The sequence below is a fragment of the Sebastes fasciatus genome, chromosome 7, assembly GCF_043250625.1.
Source record: "Sebastes fasciatus isolate fSebFas1 chromosome 7, fSebFas1.pri, whole genome shotgun sequence".
In the NCBI taxonomy this organism is placed as follows: Eukaryota; Metazoa; Chordata; class Actinopteri; order Perciformes; family Sebastidae; genus Sebastes; species Sebastes fasciatus.
This window is the reverse complement of record NC_133801.1, coordinates 29,717,015-29,736,634: the sequence shown is the minus strand read 5'-3', so window position 1 is coordinate 29,736,634 and position 19,620 is coordinate 29,717,015. Positions and strand designations below refer to the sequence as shown.

Here is a 19,620-nt window from a genome sequence, read left to right as displayed (position 1 = left end):
GTGGGGCAAGTAGGACTAGTGGGGCAAAGCCAATGCTTGCAACAGAAAAAAGAGTGGTTTTAGTGGTCAAGTCAATTTTATCTGTATAGCCCAAAATCATAAATTTGCCTCAGGGGGCTTTACGATCATGTACAAGGACACCCTCTGTCCTTTACAGTGCAACCCTCTGTTATTTATCATTATTCTAAGACTAGCTGCTTGCTTGTTAGAGTCAGAGAAGAAGAGCAGGCTTTTAGGATCTCAAGCATCTATCTGAGAGGATTAAACATGAAAGCAGCAGGACATCGTAGTAAAATAACGGTTTATAACTGTTTATCAATGACTTACTAACATTTATAACTGCAGACTAGATGGTTTATAACTGTTTATTAATGACTTACTGGCATTTACTGTAAAACTGGAGACTCAGTGTTTTATAACTGTTTATTAATGGCTTACCAACATTTATAACTGCAGACTAGATGGTTTAAAACTGTTTATTAATGACTTACTAACATTTATAACTGCAGACTAGATGGTTTATAACTGTTTATTAATGACTAACTAACATTTATAATTGCAGACTAGATGGTTTAAAACTGTTTATTAATGACTTACTAACATTTATGATTGCAGAGTAGATGGGTTATAACTGTTTATTAATGACTTACTGGCATTTACTGTAAAACTGGAGACTCAGTGTTTTATAACTGTTTATTAATGGCTTACCAACATTTATAACTGCAGACTAGATGGTTTATAACTGTTTATTAATGACTTAACAACATTTATAATTGCAGACTAGATGGTTTATAACTGTTTATTAATGACTTAACAACATTTATAACTGCAGACTAGATGGTTTATAACTGTTTATTAATGACTTAACAACATTTATAATTGCAGACTAGATGGTTTATAACTGTCTATAACCATCAAGTCTACAGATAAAAATCAAATAATAGATTTTCCAAAAAGGATGCATAAATACGCCCATTGTAAGTTACTACCAGGTATTGGAATAAGTAAAACACATACTACTCTTTTCAGTATGTACCACTAGCCACAGCTACCACCAGCTGAACAGATGGATGCTGAATCAGCGTGGTTGATGGATGCTCCTCCACTTCGAGGTCTGTGTAGTCTGCTGTTCTCTGGGCCCGAACACTGGATGCAGCTGACACCTACAATCCATGAAGTATAAGCAGTCATAATATTCAAACATAAAAGTGAGAAAATGTATTTGTTTTTGTATCATAGAATTTATTGGGATCCATGGCATAACAGAAAATGATACGTTTTACAATTTCATTGTAAATTAATGCACGGCGCATTCTTTTCAAAGGATCCTCTTGATAAAGTGGCATGGAAATAAAAGAGCTTTGGGGAAAGAAGAAGACACTGTATAGAGAACAATACACAAGTGTACTGTAGATTGAGAAATATATATTGAAGAAAGACTCATTGAGAGAGAAAAGACCCAAGGCTACAGACACTCATGCCTTCAGATTCACATTACCATGTTTCTTTTTACATACTGTATATCAGCAGAGTCTTTGAGCAACACATACATTTGCATCTTCACATCTATAGTATTCATAGCTCCTCCTGCTCTACGAGTCCAAGGTAAACACAACGATCATGTCACATTTTACTGCAACGTATGAAAGGATTAGTCATTCTGCCTGTAGTGACGAGCAGAGAGACGCTTCAGTCATTGTCCCTGACCTCTGTACAAAGAGCCAATGGTGAAACAAACATACAGAGCACAAAATTACAATTTGAATGACATATCTTTATGTTCAAGCAAGTTATTCCGTGTTGCAAACACACTTGATTCTTGTTAGGATGGACAACTCTTGAGACGATTTCAAGAAACCTGCATTCTTGTGTGGAATCAGATCAAAGTGCAGCATCGGTTCAGGTTAATGTCTTCCAATCAGTTTGAGATCAAACTGCACTGAATCCTTCATATCAAAGGTGGATGACACTGTGGGAACGAAAGGTTTCAAATTAGAAGCCCACATCCATGTTGATGTATTAGTCTGATTCCAGTTGTGATCTCTTTGCTTTGATTTGCAGTGACCTTAACATAAAAGCAGACAAGAGCATGGCTTCAGCGCATTATAAACATGACTCTGATCTCCACTGTACAACTCTCTCTCTCTCTCTCTCTCTCTCTGTCTGCAGTCAGGAGTTGTATTTCAGTAGCAGGCAGGAAACCACAGTAAACCTGAGAATAGTGAGTCAGTTTGACCCTGAGCATCGGGTCCGACCACTGACTGTATACTGGATCTAATGCGCAGTGATCCACACTGACCAATAGTTTATGGTATACAAACATTCACGTCACAATTTGAACTCACTATAGCGATCACAATTTGATGTGAATCCACACAATGGCTTGTGTTTTTCAGTGGTTTTCAAGGACAATCTCAGCTGACTCAGCTGACCTGCCCGCTGCCCGTCTGCCTCTGTTTAAAGGGTTCGTCGTACTGAGATGTTTGTAAAAATTGATTTTGCAGGGACAATGCAATAATAGCTTATCGTAAAGGTAGCTTAAAGGGAAATTTCTCTTTGTAATCAGCTTCAAGTGCAATGCCACTGAATTGTTTCAGGCTAGTTTGTATTGATGAGGTGCGAGGGAACTGTTTGCTGCATGGAGAGCTTTCAGGTGGCATCTACAGGATCCACAGTCACGTTGTTGCCACTGACCACACCCGCAAAAGACATAAGTTATCCCTTGTTCACTGATAAACAGATGCAATACAGAGTAGGTTAATACAGACTGTGACTTTAAGTGGCTTTATAGGGTTGTCCTGGGCAACAATTTATATTAATATTATTAAATATGAATATGTAAAAAAGTATTAGCTAAATGCTTCATTTAGTTGTTTTCAAAATTGCACATGCTAAATTGCTGAAGTTGCTGGATTGCTATTTGAAATGTATAGGATAACTTTTAAAGGGCCAGTGTGTAACATTTAAGGGGATCTATTGGCAGAAATGGAATATAATATTAATGAGTATGTTGTCTTTAGTGTATATTCACCTGAAAATGAGGGGTTTGCTCCAAAGAATATAGAAGCACAGAGACGAAACTCTGGTGCTTTATTGACAACAGCCACTAGATGGCGCTGCGGTAGCGCTGCCGCCATTTGGGACTGAAACCGCCAATGAGTCCGTGGCCATGGATGTATAAAGAGATGTCTGTAAATCACAGGATAATTTTTTTTTTAGGTAAATCAACTTCCCAGTACGAACACTTAAACATCCCTCATTTAAATCATAATGTCCTAAAGGTTGTAAAATGAACTAATAGCTGTATCCAGAGTTATTTTCCTCGGCATAATGAAAGCGCATCAGACCCACGGGACTGCACCGCCCTGCAGGCTCATAGGACATATCCGGTTCTGCCGGCTTCCTGCTAGCTGTATGCGCCTGTAATAATATATATATATAGTGTAATTCATCACTTTTATGATCTTATTAATACACCCATGGGCTGTATGCTGTAAGCCTGTACAATGGTGGATGTATTAACGTCTCTGTTCCCAAACAACCGGCTATCGGCCAGTAGCTAGTAGTGCTAGTAGCACGACATAATGTAGGCTATTTACTAACACGCAGGGCAAAAGCACAGGACACAACCTCTTATACATCATTGGTCTGTGGTCTATTGGACATGGATTTTGGAGGTCTTTGACATGAAAAAGATTGAGGTTGCTCTCAAAATCTGTGTGTTGGATTTTTCTAACTTCTATTTATGCTCCTCTGGGAAGCGGCCGGGCAAATAGTTTGATAAATAAATAAGTAAGTAAATAGTTATAATAGTATGCATATTTATGATATTTTCATTGTTCAACACAGGATATTTTGGTTGAGACATTAAATTATGACAATAGGATAGAAATATTTTTGTTTTACTTTTGTACGGCACTTTGTAGGTGGACGTTTTACTGGCGACTGGTAGTCGCTTTCAGTCCAAAATGGCGGAGGCGTAGCTCTGCTGCTGGGCGCTGACGCTGCAATGGAACGAACAATTGACTTTCACTTCTTAGCAATATACGTTCTTCGGGTCCTCTTCAAGGAGCCGGCCACCGTGTTTCTACAGTAGCCCAGAATGGACAAACCAAACACTGGCTCTAGATAGGGCCATTTGCGTTTTTGCGTTGGCCACCGTAGTTCTCCTGCACGCTTGGCACACAGGAGAAGTTTGGTTGGTTGCAATCTGCAACCTCACTGCTAGATGTTGCCAAATCCTACACACTGCACCTTTAAATGAATGCTTGCTTTGCTTTTAGCGTCTCTAAATGTAAATGGTATCCATTCATTTTAATGACACCATGCCTTATTTGTAAGTCAGCCTTTGAAATAAAATTCAATCAACTCACATAAAGTTATTTATGCTGATACGATCTGATCAGGTATTTTACTTTAAATTCTCCTTTTCAGACATTTAATTTCAGTTTCTAGAGATTATTTCTTGCTTATCAGAATATGGTTTCCATAAAATATTTCATTCAGTACAGTACCTCTGCCAATGCTATACAATTGTCAAGATATTCTAGTTCGACATGTTGGATTCTCGCCACGTTCACCCACTGACCTTTCCATAAAGTCTTATGCCAATACTTTCAGAGGTAATATATCCTGCTAGCAGAAAGACATAATGAAATGAAAACATGGATCCCATCCAGCGTCTGTTGGTGGGATTCTGCATAAACAAGCAACAACTACTGTATTGTAAAGGGGGACTCCAGCAGAGCGCAATTTCAAAGAAGTTCTTGCTCACTAAAACGTCTACGTGACAGGTGCGCAGACAAACATGCTTGTCTATGTATATGAGATCTGCCTGACGATGTGTTGCAACTGCAAATATCAGCATGTCATTAAAGGCCTTCATTTTTTATGCCACACACGTTAACAGCTGCAAAGGTGAATGTAGTGGCAGCTGTCTTGGGGAAAAGTATAAAGCATTTATTCATTTTCTAACTGCGTTAGGATGAAGGTTTTTTTTCTATACGTGTTAATATTCTCCTCATTTCCATTTCAAAATAGCATTTCCAATGAGTGCCTTTTTATAATATCCCAAATTAAGAAACTGGTTCCCCTTTTTCCCAGCTTTGAAGTATTATTCATGAATATAGCTTGAACTATCCCAGACCACAAAAATAACATGCATGAATCATTGAATTGAGTGGCATTCCTCTTTAAATAGCTAATCTACAATCTACATAATTGCCCCTGCACAGATAAAAACATGTATATACTGTACATCCAAAAATATTTCTTAAAGCTTTGCATTGGACTATAAGTGACACATGGAATGGAAAGCACAGGCCGGGTGAGAGCTACATACTGCATAAGGATATAATCTGTTGTAACCCAGCGGGCAGCATACGTGAATGTGGTCATAGCTGCGGCCTATATATAAACACAGCACTGTAAGCATGTGACGCACTCTAGCGTGCGGTACCGTGGAGTGAAACATGACCTGGATTATGAGAGAAAGGCTACTCAATATTTCAACTCGATACCCCAGCACTTTGCATTGGGACACATGGCAATACGATTATCACATCTATCCACCGGACATGGACACCACAGCAAGCCCTCGTCCTTCCAAAACGGGACACCTTTTTACTGCTTTCCTTATGGTACATGTCCACAAGGGGCGTTTTTTATCGCGAGGGATCGCCTCGCTTCCCAGCATGGGACGCTTGATGGGCTCCACTAGACACAAGGCACTAGGTGCCTGATTAGACGAACGCTTTCCTTCGTGGGCTGCTGCTCCCATCTTTCAAATCGGAACGAAGACGGCTGCTCAGTTCTTTCTTACTTTCTTCTCTTATTCACCTTATTCTTTGCCTAAACTAGGCTGCTTCTGCATTGCGTCATGTTGTGTTCACAGCGGAAGTGCCATTATTTGCTTAGCGTTGCTAGCATAGTGGTAACACATCCATGGTTCATCATCTTTTACTTGCCAAAAAGCAGTTTTTAAGCCTTAAACAAGCTGTTGTTATGTTCTTTTAGGCGATAAAGTAACCATTTAGATTACCAATATGTGATCAGTTTAACCAAATACATTTGGAAATGAATTAATTATGTTTTCGGAGCTGCTGGCTGTGTGAGACCAGTTGGTCAGCGCACATAAGCACATGTCAACAGTGTTTTTGTAATTACTCTCACTGCTAGAAGAGGTAGACACAGGTCCACACTGCAGGTTTAACCATTGGGTACTAAAAACAATAATAATACAGTTAAATTACATCGTCCTCCCAGTCAATGATGGCTGATGGATGTAGTATTGTAAAACCGTCTCTGGTAAAAGCATCCGATCGTCGAAATGTAGCTGCTTAATAGCACTGCTGGCACTTAACCGGAAGAACTAACGCAATTGCGTTCGAACCAGAAGTGAAAAAATAGGCAGGGCAGCATGAGGTGAATATCACGAAATGTGTTTCTGAAAACATTTTATGCAAGAAATAAGCCATGCAGTTGCTGAATCTGTCTTTATTTTGGATCAACAACGGTTAGTTTAAAAGTTTCGAGGGAGTTTCCATAAGCGGCGAGTTGCGCCGTACGCCCCCTGATTTGCATAAAGTAGCCGAGACCTCAACTTTATGCAAACGAGGAGCGGCCGACGTGACACCCCGTCTCTCGAATTGCGCCGCCACGCTACCAGAATGCATTGAACGGCTGCTTACATGGATACAATGAATGGGAAGCGTGGAAAGGACGGAGGCTGTGGACACGTACCACTACAGTCATCAGGCCTTTACTGTGTCCTTTTCTTTATCACTTGTTTATCTCTTTTGGTTTCAGCTGACTAATTTCATCTTCAGTGCACTGCTCTTCCACTAAAGCACGGTGCATCTGTTCATTCGTTAAGAAGCAACCGACTTCCACGACGCAGTCGGCTTGACTCTTGATTCCCGTCTGTCTTCCGATCCATCTGGCTAGCTGTGGACGTATGTGGGAGGGAAACATTTTCCACTTCTAGCTTTTTGGCAAAAACATTTTCAAAAGGTTTAAGGGCCCTGACTAGTTTGTGTGTATCTCTGCTTTTATATTTTCTGGTCTCTTGTTTATCATAAACACACACTCTTAACCAGTAACGGGACGGGTCACAGGCACATGTAGGTATCACCAGGGTTACCGGGAGGAAAGGACCTGAATAAAGATTAATATTCTATACATAAAAGCCTCATTGTGATATAATCAGTCTATTCTATGCATTAGCATCTTAGCGTCTATTGGTACTTTGAAAAAACAGACAGTTACGATAAAACAGACGTCCTGTTGCGGATTGTCTTCTCATGTTCCAGTCACCAAGAGTCACCTAGGTCCAGCTGTCACTCTGCCAGTATCCGAGCGCTCCGGTGGCTGGTCACAAATCAGATCAGTAGATGGAGCATCCAGTAGCGTGTTCATATGGATTACAGCCCGTTTGACTTTGAGTCAGTTATCCTCTGCAGGAGACAAAGTCTTCTCTCTCCTCCTTCCACACAGGACTCGACACAGAAAGGGAAACATAAGCAGAGCGGGGCAAGGAGCAGCAATCAGGTCAAGTGGTCTGATTGGCCCGTCACCTCATCTAAGTTCTCCACTCTCATTGGCTCAGCGGCTCCAGAGGAGTGTTGTGACTGGCTGGAGCAGGACAGGTGGGAGGAGCGGCTGTGCGTGTCGTCGCCATCGTCCGCCATCGCCGCCCTCCTGCCTGGCCGCAGCTCTTTCCTCTGCGCCTCCTTCTCTTTCTCCGCCCTCTCCACCTCCTCCTCCTCCTCCCCTCTCCACCCCCTCCTCCTTCCCCCTTTCCTCTGCTCCTCCACCGTCCACATACTCTCGTCCTCGTCCTCCCTCCCTGCAACCTCCCTGTCGAAGTCCAGCAGCTCCTCCATCATCTCCTCTATCTCCATCTCTCCGTCCAGCTCCTCCTCCACCTCCGACCGGAGCTCGCCCAGGCTCTCGGTTCGGTTGGTGTCGTCCGTCTCCTCCTCTTCCCCGAGCCCCCTCAGCCTCTCGGGGGCGTCGCTGGCCTGACTCTCTCCGAACTCCAGGATGGTGGGCAAGTTTCCCTGCTTGGGACAGCGCTTTCTCAGGCTGACCAGGAAGGGCTGCGGCAGGGAGAAGATGTCCACGTTGTTGCCGAGGTCAATCCATGTCACGCTGGGGAAACTGCCAGGATCCTGGGGTAGAAAATATCAACATATACTGTATTCAAATATTATCATCACATTTTATTTTAAGTAAATTACTGCAAGCTAATGAAATCACTGACAAAACAAGTGTCCACATCTACCAGCCTTCACACACACTTGCAATGCAGAAAGAGTGAAATGATGCAGAAATGATGATCTCAATAGTTTAAGTCATCATGTGTTCATTTTTTAAAATGTTCTTAAACTGTGGCCAGCATTGTTGTTGTTGTTGTTGTTGCTACAGTGTGAATCTTGTTACTATCACCAGGCGGTGCCAAAGAAAGAAATGTTTTTAGGGCATTTCCTCGGGAGCCAAGAACATTTTGAGAAAACTCAGCAACTTTACCTGTGTTTTGATCAGAGGAACCAGGAACTAAATTTAGCTCCTCCAGCTGGAACTAAACCAGCAGCACCTCGAGTTTCACATGCCAAAAAAAACCTTAATCTGGGGGTAGTACCCTCTGGTGGTTCAGGAACAACTGGGGTAAGGATTGCGATTGGTCAAACAAAGCTTGTGCAGCACCTCTGTACAGTGTGTCTCCTTTACATCCAGTCATTACATCCATTAAGACATCAGAGTCACAACAGTAAATATAAAGAACAGCATCATGACTCTATGTTGCTGTTTCCCCAGTGTAAAAAAATTGCATCCCAAACATGGCCATCATTTTTAATCTGCTATCAGACTAATGTGTTTTTTCTTTGCAACAGAAAGGAAGGAATCTCGTTAAACTACACTAATACTGATACTATGCTGGTATATTGTAATTATTGTTTATTTGACAAATATATGAAAATATTCAAAAGATATGCGCTATGCTGACCTTCAGGGCGTCGGTCACCTCCTTCAGAACAGCTCTGGTCAGCCTGTTCCCGTTCAGCGCCAGGGTCTCCAGGTGTGGCAGGGCGGCCAGCGTGGGCAGGAGCAGGAGGAAGGCCTCGTCCGTCAGCTCGCTGAAGCCCAGCTCCAGGCTGACCACGATGGACGCATGGCGCTGCAGATGTGCACACAGACGCTCCATGTCCCGAACCGCCAGAGGGATACCGGACAGATCCAACGCCCCACTGGACAGAGGGGCCGACAGCACCGCCTTCAAACTGGAGATGGACACATGAGCAAATATTAGAGCCAATGTGCTGATAAGGGCCCGCAGAGAGATTGTTGGTTTGTAGCTAATATTTTGTGCCAATTATGCATCTGATTAAGTTGATTTTTTTCTTCCAATCTTAAGGTAATTCTTTGTACTGTTCATCTATTTACCAATAAATGCCAAGAGCGCATTATCTTTCATTATATTGCATTTTTGTACTGCACTTGTAACCATTTTCATTCCATACCAGTAGATGCACATTATAATTATATACAACAACATCACACATTTATCCACCTCCCTTAATCACATAAAACCTGCCACTTCATACTTCACGGCACACAAGTGACAGCATGGCAACATGGTATTGTTTCCATTTCCATGTTTGCGTCCTATAGCCTGTAATTAATTCACTGAGAAGAACCCTTTGCATTAGACAATAGGTTGCTTCGTTAACTGTAATGGACTTCACTGCTTCTTTCTTTGAATGTTTGTTCTTGTTTATGCGCCCGGGTTTTGAGCAGACCCTCTTAATGTTACACCCTGACCCGACAAATAGTTGCAACTGGCAATATCCACCAATAAAACGCTGTTTTTTGGTGAGAACATTTGGGCGCTGGTCGGCCATGCAGACAGGATGTAGAACCACAATTGGAGGAATAGTTTGACATTTTGGAAAATAGGCTTTCCTGCCGAGCGTTAGATGAGAAGATCAATATCACTCTCATATCTGTTTGTTCAAAATGTAGCTGGAGCCAGCAGCCGTTAGCTTTAGGGAAGTCATGATAACAGAAATTTAGTAGTCGATATCAATACCAGTGAAACTCCACGATTCTCGATACTAATTTGATAACACGGTAAAAAACAAAAGTAAAACAATAAATACCATCAACATCCACTCCTTTATTACCATTTGCATACTGGTGTTTATTATGAAGTTAAACAGGTCATAATTCCCTCTCTGATATCTATTTTATCTTGCTTTGAAAACATCTCCTTCAAACAACTGGATTTATTCAAGTTTCTCATCAAAAACTAAATTTTACAAGATTACATTTGAACGCATCATGATAACGTTAGAATTTACCTTCGCCCAATACTCATTTTTACCGAATAGAGAACTGAACGCATCCTAATGTAAATCAACGGCACCTCGCATGTTGAAATCGTTAACGTTAACTAGCTCTCATCCTGCCGATTTCAGCACAGATTTGTTGTTCGCGATGTAGCATTATCAGGGAAAAAAATTGTGTGCATCGATAGTGAGTTTACTCAGGCCCCAAACACATTTTTCTATCGTCGCCAGGACAACGGGAATGTGTTAGTCCCGAGCCCTAAAGGTACTTCAGAATGGTAGCCTACTGTAGAAAAAGTACCGAGTACCGTCACATTTTACGAATTTTGGCATCAATTGGTACTGAAGTAAAAAATGTAAATGTAAAAATGTAAATCCAATTTTATTGTCACACATTGCTCCCAAGCCAAGTCCCCACAGACTGAGCTACTGCCGCCCGCAAGTATCGGTTCTTGTGACATCCCTAGTTAGCTTAGCTTAGCACAAAGACTGGAAACGGGGAAACAGCTAGCCTGGCTCTGTCCAAAGTAAAAAAAAAATCTTCTAAAGCTCACTAATTAACATGTTTGTGTGATATTGATCTTTTCATCTGACTTTCGGCAAGAAAGCGTATTACCCAAAATGTCAAATTGTTCCTTTAGGTGGAAACTTCAGGTATCAGCACGACTTCAAACCAATATCCAAAAGTAATGCCAGCTGCATCTGTTCATTAAAGCCCCGTGGTGAACCCTACTGTGGAGTAATGATTGCAAAGACAGAGAGAAAATGAAGGAAAGTCCACACTGCATGAGGTAATGTGCACAGAAAGTATGCATTGTACCTGACATCTAATGGAAACTACATAAACCACACAAACACTGCAGCTCTGGAGACACACAGGCAAAGACAGAGATACTGAGGGGGTTTACTGTAGGGCTTAAGAAACTGAAGTTTGGGGAATGAGAAATGGCTGCGAAACACTTAAAGCTATACTCTCCAACCACATGGTCCGAACTAAAAATAAACCCAGTGGGGCGCCTGGATTTGGCAGAGAATTAAGTGAGTGGAGCACAAAGGACTGATCTGGGGTCTGGGCCATAAAAAGACCAATTTTTCCAGCTTACAAATGAAAACAATACTTGTAATTCACACTGGACATGAGGGCCAATGGCGATGATCGCCCACAAATAATACTCACGCAAGTGAGGTTTAGGGACACACACACACACACACACACTCAGTGTAGTTCTTCATTTAGGATTAACCCGCTGGCAGTAAATCTGCTTCTGCTGTACATTGACAGAACATGAGCTGCAGCAGAGACCTACAGGTCTGATCAGCACAAAGCTGGCCAAACAAAGAGCGGGATTCAACTATTATCATCAGTTAACAGCTGAATATGTTGTGTTGTGTATCTATTCACGTACCAGACAGACTTCAGTGGAATCTAGGCCAGAGCAGCCCAAAGCAAAGCGGTGAGCGTGGGTCAAATTTAGCCCTCCAAAAGTGTTTTACTCACTCTCCCGAGGGTTACACAGAGCGATCTGTCACTGTGTTGTATTTTTGGTTTGATTGTTGGGGGCAAAACATGAAACCAGCTGTCAATCTACCAACATCATTTGGGATTGGATGGCTGAGAAAAAGTTGAATGATTTTTTTAAGTAAAAGTATCTTTACTGGATGGATTGGCATGGAATTTTTTACAAACATTCATGGTTTCCAGAGGATGAATCCTACTGACTTTGGGGATCCTCTGACATTTTCATCTAGCGGCATCATCATGTCAAACTTTTAATTTGTCCAATACTTTGGTTTTTCAGTGTTTGTTTTGTGTTGATTTTGGTGGTCCTTGTGGACAAAAGCGGTAGTGTTTCCAAGCACCAGATTCCCTTTTAGAAAACCTCTCATTTTACTGCAGCAGCGTCTGACAGTCTGCCCCGTGCAGTCCTGGTTCTGGTTCACCCGTGCCTCTCTTCCCTCCAGCAAGCCCAGCAATATGGCCTGGGCCTCCAGCAGCGTGGTGTGAGCTCCTAGCAAGGACCGGCGGAGCAGCAAGCAGAAGCTCTGCTCCTGGCCGGAGGAGGAGCTGCTGCTGCTGCCGCCGGGCGCCAAGCTCTCCACCTCCTGCTGGAGCTCTGACTGCAGCGAAGCCGGATCTGGGTCTGTCCGTGGTGGGCTGCTGCTGCCGGAGGCCCCGCTGGAGTTTGAATTGAAAGAACTTCTCTTGAACCTGCATGAATCCAACCCGGAGGCACAGATGACGAGCATTAAGAATAACTTCATAGAAATAGCCAATCATCTCACTGATGGGTTTGTTAACTTATGTAAGTCATATAGATTCATCAGTATTACATTGAGACTGTTTCTTAACCAGCAGTCCAAATCCCAAATATATTCAGTGTCGGCAGTGTGTCCCTGCCTTCTGCCAGTCACCTGACTCCCAACCTGCCTGCACACCTGCAGCCAGGTGGATTATCCCCCAGAGATACACCTGCCCTCTAGTCCGAGTTCTCTGCCAGATCGCAAATTGTGCGTCACAACCTTCCAGCCTTCTGTTTCTCTGTCTGCCTGCGTGCACAAAGGGCCTGTTTATGGGCTGCCTGGCTTGTTTGCCAGTCCTGTCTGCCTACCTGTTGCCAAACCTGATCCTGTCCAAATAAACCCTGTTTTAATCCTGTTGAGTCTTGTGGTTACTTGGCCTAGAGACGTTCCAACCACTATAAGAGGTCTGAGAGGTCATCTCAAGACAACGTGCATGCTACAAGAAAAATCCAAGTCTTAATTAGGCTGAAAGTAGCAATTATCAATTCATAATGACATTTACATCACTCACTTTTGAGAGGATGGAACTAGAGAATTTTTGTAATTTTTCTTGAAAAATGACTTGAATAAATCTCATCACTTCCTGCAGTAAGTGTATACTGTATATTTAGTGGATACTTCATGCTAGTAATTCATTTATGAAAGTTCTATATGACATTACAGACTGTTGGACAACCACACCACCTCATCATACCTCATATGAGATCTTCAACATCAAAACTAACATACAGACAAGTGGCAACATACTGTAGTTTGGTGTTATTTCTAGGGCTGTCAAAGTTGACGCAATGATAACGTGTTAACGCAAATTCGTTTTAACGCCACTCGAATTAACGCAACTTGCGATTTTTAGGTTGTAGCGGGCTCAGTTTTAAAGCTAGAGTGAAGATACTGGCATATGAAACTAGAAAACCTGAGGAATCCATTGTTACCCACCAATATCAATCTCAGTGATTAATTAAGCTTAAATAATAGTGTTAAATACAAGACACTTCTGTGGCAGATATGTACAGAAATAAACACATTTGGCATTGTAAGTGTGGTTCACTGGCGCTTGCTCTAATGCTCTACAAACCACTGCATAAGAACACATTTTGCTGTGATAAACTACACACTCTCTCACATACACACACACGCATTCATACATTTATATCAATGAGCCACAGACAAGGCATGTGTTTATAAAAGAGAATTAAAAGCAAAGAGAAACAATCCATTTACAACCGAGAGTTTTAGGCACAGTCTCTTCCTGTTTTATAAATACATGTCAAGTACAACTGCTTCTCGACAGGAACTCTTCACGTTTGTGCTAACTTCTTTTTTTTTTAAAACACAGTTACGTAACTACCACTTCATTATTACATAGTCATTATTGCATAGTCGCTCCAAACTTGCGCTATATTTTGGCGTGGACATTTTACAGACGTCTCTTTCCCAATGTAAGTCTATGGGAAAGTCTTTTTGGGCCCAATGGCATCACGTGACAGACACAGATGTTGTAGCACCACCGTTTGGACACTACGAAAATTGGGATCAACGACCGGCGCTCTTCCTGGGGGCTTGGGAAAAACTGTCATGGCCATTTTCAAAGGGGTCCCTTGACCTCTGACCTCAAGATATGTGAATGAAAATGGGTTCTCTGGGTACCCAGGAGTCTCCCCTTTACAGACATGCCCACTTTATGATAATCACATGCAGTTTGGGGCAAGTCATAGTCAAGTCAGCACACTGACACACTGACAGCTGTTGTTGCCCGTTGGTCTGCAGTTTGCCATGTTATGATTTGAGCATATTTTTTATTCTAAATGCAGTACCTGTGAGGGTTTCTGGACAATATTTGTCTTAGTTTTGTGTTGTTAATTGATTTTCAGTAACAAATATATACATACACTTGCATAAAGCAGCATATTTGGCCACTCCCATGTTGATAAGGGTATTAAATATCCTTTTAAAATCTCCCTTAAAGGTACATTTTAAACAGATAAATGTGCGAATAATTTGTGATTAATCATGATTAAATATTTGAATCGATTGACAGCCCTAGTTATTTCTAACACCTTTTAGTGACTGAGTTTATTTGGAAGCTCAGGTTTATCCTCAAGGTACTGAGACACAGCTTGGGTTTACAATGGAAAACATTACTTTCTCCATACTACAAGTAACTGTGGTCCATGTGACATCATGTTAAAAGCATGCTAGAAGTCTGGATAGTTCTCATGTGGTTTATGCCCCTTTCACATAACCTTTTTTTTGTTTTTCTATTATGAACATTCCTCTCTGTGATGGGATTTGAAAAAGTCTCTCGTGATGTACACAGTCAGTGATCTCAAGAGACCTCAACATGTCACTGCAGTTTCTTTAGCAGTCACTTACATCTCCAGTTCAAATGTGACCAAAACAAAACTCTGGCTCCTACAGCACTTTATGATCAAGGCAGGAAATAGAGTAAACATTGATCCATATTTCTGTTAAAGTACCTCAAATTATTTATGTCAAGCTGCTGCAAAACATACTATTCATGCTCCAGTTGCTTCCCCTTCATCATTGTCACCATCACCACTCTAACACATTCCCTGTGGGAAACCTGGATATTCAAGCACAGCTGGATGTGCTCACAATTTCAGCAGAAGCAAAATGAAAACTAGAATGGCATTCAGAGAGCGCTACCTCCGCCAAGCTGCCCGAGTACATTCAAATCTATCACAGACTTTTGGAGTAATCCTGCTAACAGACAAACCAACAAACCAACGCCGGTGAAAACATAACCTCCTTCCGAGGCCTTTGGTCTTGGCGGAGGTAATTAGCATTACATGGACCAAAACACACAGTAAACAACCACGTATGTTAGATACTTGCATTCACTGATGTTTTGGCCACTTCAGGGAAGCAAAACAAACTGAGGGGATCTGCAGAGTTGAGTAATAATTATCTGTGGGTTAGTAACTAACTAATAGTTTACTAATGTAATCAGAATGTAACTCTTATCATCTCTGTATCATAATTGTAATGGAGGACGGAATCTGCCAAAATCCAAAATGAATAAATAAATGAATAAATAAATGACTCGATAAATAAATAAATATGTCATTAAATGTAGCAAAAATACACTACGACACACGTTGAGTGGCATAATGAGGCAGAAATGTAAAGGCATGTAAATAGAAATGTATAAAGAAAAGAATACAGAAATAAATAACTTTGGGGAAATAAACAAGGGGTGAAATGCAAAGGGAAAATCATGCATAAATAAATAAATAAATAAATAAATAGATAAATGCATAAAAACATAAATTAATACATACATTTAAAAATAAATATAAAATAAAATATAAATAAATACAATCCCAAAACAAATAAAAAGTAAATGCAAAAATAAATAAATACATTTAAAAATTAATGAAACTAAATACATAAACAAATAAAAGGGAAAATTAAACAGAAGAGTAAAAAAATACGGGAATTAAAACAAATTACAATAGAAACTTCAATTTATGTCACCTTTTATCAATTAATCAATGGCTGTTATTATGTTTGCTTCATTTAATGACATATTTATTTATTTATTGAGTCATTTATTTATTTATTGATTTATTCTTTGTTTTGGCAAAAAGCACCTTGAGGCTAATGAGGCTACCTCTCTCTGTCTGGCTAAGTAGTCTATAACCACTTCCCACAGACGCCCCTGGAGGTTTGCGCTCCAACCCAACTCTACGCAGCAGCCCATGAGTGAACGCGTGCTAATTAGTTAACAAAGCTGCTGGTGCAGCAATGCCCCCGGCTGTCCGTGACGCGTGGTTTGAGACCACCCATCTAATCGCGATGGCTCATATTCTCTCCCCATGCTCTGTGTGTGTTTGCCTGCACTCAACAGGAAAACAGGGACAGATGATTCCAGAAAAGTAACATCGCACACGTCGACCTTCGTCTGATGTGCCACAAACATGGGGAAATGTTGCTTTCCCATGCTTCACCCCGTCCCTCTGTCCTTACCCAGACAATCTACCACTTCACCCCAACAACACCCCGCCCTCCTTCATCTAAAGCAATAAACAAGACAAGGCAAGACTAGAGCAGTGTGCAAATAAAAAGCAGATGAGACGCTGAGAGAGCTCATGATGTATTTGGCTTAGGACCAGAATCCCACGCTAAAGAGAGAGAGACACACCCCCGCTCTGAACTGAGGTCACCCACCCCTGTTTGGACAACAACCAGCGGGGTGGTGGGACGGAGGGCTGGTATGTCATCTCAAACATACATACATAACTGTGACTCATAGTATATTGTTACTTTCAGATGATCAGAGGTTGAACAGTTAGTTACTGTTGCTATGCCTGTCAGGCTTTCCATTCCAGCACAGCACAATCTGACTATCTGAGGAAGAAATAGTTGCCTCATTAATCTTCATACTGCGACATGAACGTGATCCTGGTAACGATTCACGAATAAATTAGAAAACAACACTCTGTTGTTTGTTGCAACACCACTATAAAATGTAACTAGCAGTCTCTATCACATCGTTGCTCATCACAGCCATACCTGTATTGTAATTAAAAACGTGGAGCTCAAGGCGGTATGGACGGAGACACCGGGGGAGGACGGGCAGACGGTCCAGAGGGAGTAATTAACTGAGAGAAGTTTTAATAGATCTGTGATTTTTAATGGGACTGTGAGAACTGTTTTCAATGCGTACATCTCCAGCACACCTGTTGATTTACACTGCAGTCGATCTGCACGGAGGTTTCTGTTTATTTTACAACATTGTGGTCCTTTTACTAGCAGCTTAGTCAAGCTTTGTGTATAATCGAAGCTTGACGGTGACAGTGTGTAACATTGCTCCAGTTAGAGACTGATCGACCACTTACATGCAGCCTTCAGATGGCTATAAAGAGAGTCAATAGTGTAAAGGAAAGGCCGGCGTCAGTAAAGGCTGACAACTGTTGTGGCTGCTGCTAAGAATCACTCTTCAGCAAGAAGAATTTTTTTGGCATCATTGGGCACAAATTCCATAATAACCTTTTAGCATATTACAATCCAAGTGTCCAAGTCCTCATGGCTCTGTTTTCAGGCTTTAGAAAATCTAGCCCGTGACGGGGGAGACACTTCGGCCAATCACAGGTCATTTCAGAGAGAGAGAGCGTTCCTATTGGCTGTTTATTCAATGGGGAGGCAGCTGTCAATCACTCATGTTTTGTGTATCGATTTGTGTACATAGACACAAATTTCACACTTTTTTCGTGATTGTCAGCACAAAATCAATTCGTATGTATCAATGTATGTGTAATCCACATAATGTGGAACCGGGAAGTATAGAGAGCAGTGAACGCCGCGTAGGGAGGAGGTCAGGGTGGATGGGTAGGTCAAAAAACACACAACTTTCACCCAGGAGACCGGTGTTCGTGTTCCGTGTGAAATCACAAGTCAAAGTTTATTTATTTGTCACGTAATTACGTACTTAAATTATAGCACTTCTGGAGTTATTTGAACCCAAACCGTGATAGTTTTAACTAAGTAGTTTGTTGCCTTAGCCTAACCAAGTTGATCTTTTCCTAAACCTAACTAAGTAGTTTTATTTTGAAAAGACTGGAGCGGAAATTGACACATGCATCATGCGTTGCTGGACATTTGTAGGAAAACGCACAAAAAATAAGTTGTTAAAGTATGAGCATCACTAAAAAAAGGGAAATTCGCATCTATGCATGAATCAAATAGATTCGATTTTGTGACTATTTCACAAATTGGCGTGAGACTGTGTTGGTGCGTGACATCATTATTTTCATTTTTGTCACTTTTCTCTTTCTTTCTTAAGCATAAGCAGAAGGTGGCCTAGCTGAGTATGACACTGACGTATTTATAATAGCGGGAAAAGATGGACCAGATGTTCTCATATTTGGAACCAAAAGGGATTATCCAGGCCCAACGTTCCCATGCTGATAGCCTGATGAGCTCCGTACCTCTAATTATCACACTCACAGAATAATATCTTGTGAATCATAAGCTGCTCCTCCAGTTATCCCAAGAAATGTAGTCTGTATGAAGACACGGGGAGCTTGTCACGGCCTGGATCTCATATCGCATCTCTGAAAGTGCCACTTTTGTCTCAGCTCTTCTTGGGTGCGTCACCAGCACGAGGCTTAACTGTCTTTCACCTCCATCTCTCTGTCCCCGTAGCTCTCTATGTGATCCGTCCAGCCACATACATCCACAACGTTCTCCCCTCTCTGCCTGATCTCTTCCTCTGAAAGATGTGAAACCACCCACTTGTTTCCCGAAGCAGACTCACACAGTGAATCCAGGTGAAAGTGACAACATGTCACCAGCTGCATCCTCTTCAGACATGGGATGTCTATAAATGAAGGTGGTTTTTAAGATAATACATTTAATTAGAAGTATATGGCTCCAAATGCTGTCCTTAGTTCCCCTCTCTCCCTGTCTGCATGCCTGTGTTTCTGTCCCCCCCCAGAGATCATTTATCACCCAGTCAGCTGGTGTGTGTGCGCACACCGAAGACAGCGGGGCTCTTTTTGCCTCCTCTTTCCTCTCCTCTCCTCTCCTGTGACAGAGAAGGCGAGAACACACCTCCTCCTTCCTCTCCTCCTGTGTTCAACAAGCTTCACACAGGTAGCAGAGAAGGTGTCAGCGGTTATGTTTATGTCTGCCTGACTGTGTTACTTTTCTTATCCACAGTAGACAAGCAGGAGGAACATTTCATGTCACATGGATTATTCTCCGTCTGAACGGACAGTTGTGACATATTTCAAGAGACATCACTGACTCCAGTAATTAGTTATGTGCCACCAGGAGCTGTATTTTATGCAGAGTCACATTCCAAGCAATCACTCCAGCATCTGATTATACTGATTAGACCAACTTCAACTGGAGAGGAGGAGTCTGGGAAATCAGCTGCTGGAGTGTTCAGGTGGAAGAAGATCCAGCAAAGGCGTCATTGTTCTCCATGACACTGGTTGGACAC

The 19,620-nt window shown here is 41.7% G+C and overlaps 1 protein-coding gene across 1 annotated transcript in view; it reads right to left on the bottom strand.

Moving 5' to 3' along the window:
- Window positions 1–1,540: 1,540 nt before the first annotated feature.
- The window catches only part of lrrc75a (leucine rich repeat containing 75A), a 64,499-nt gene continuing 46,419 nt past the window's right edge, over window positions 1,541–19,620 (bottom strand). Inside the window, exons 5-6 of the mRNA XM_074640242.1 lie at window positions 9,008–9,281; window positions 1,541–8,171 (exon numbers count right to left, since the gene is read on the bottom strand). Coding sequence (XP_074496343.1) covers window positions 7,545–8,171; window positions 9,008–9,281 — 901 coding nt within the window. The 3' untranslated portion in view covers window positions 1,541–7,544. The remainder of the gene's footprint in view (window positions 8,172–9,007; window positions 9,282–19,620) is intronic.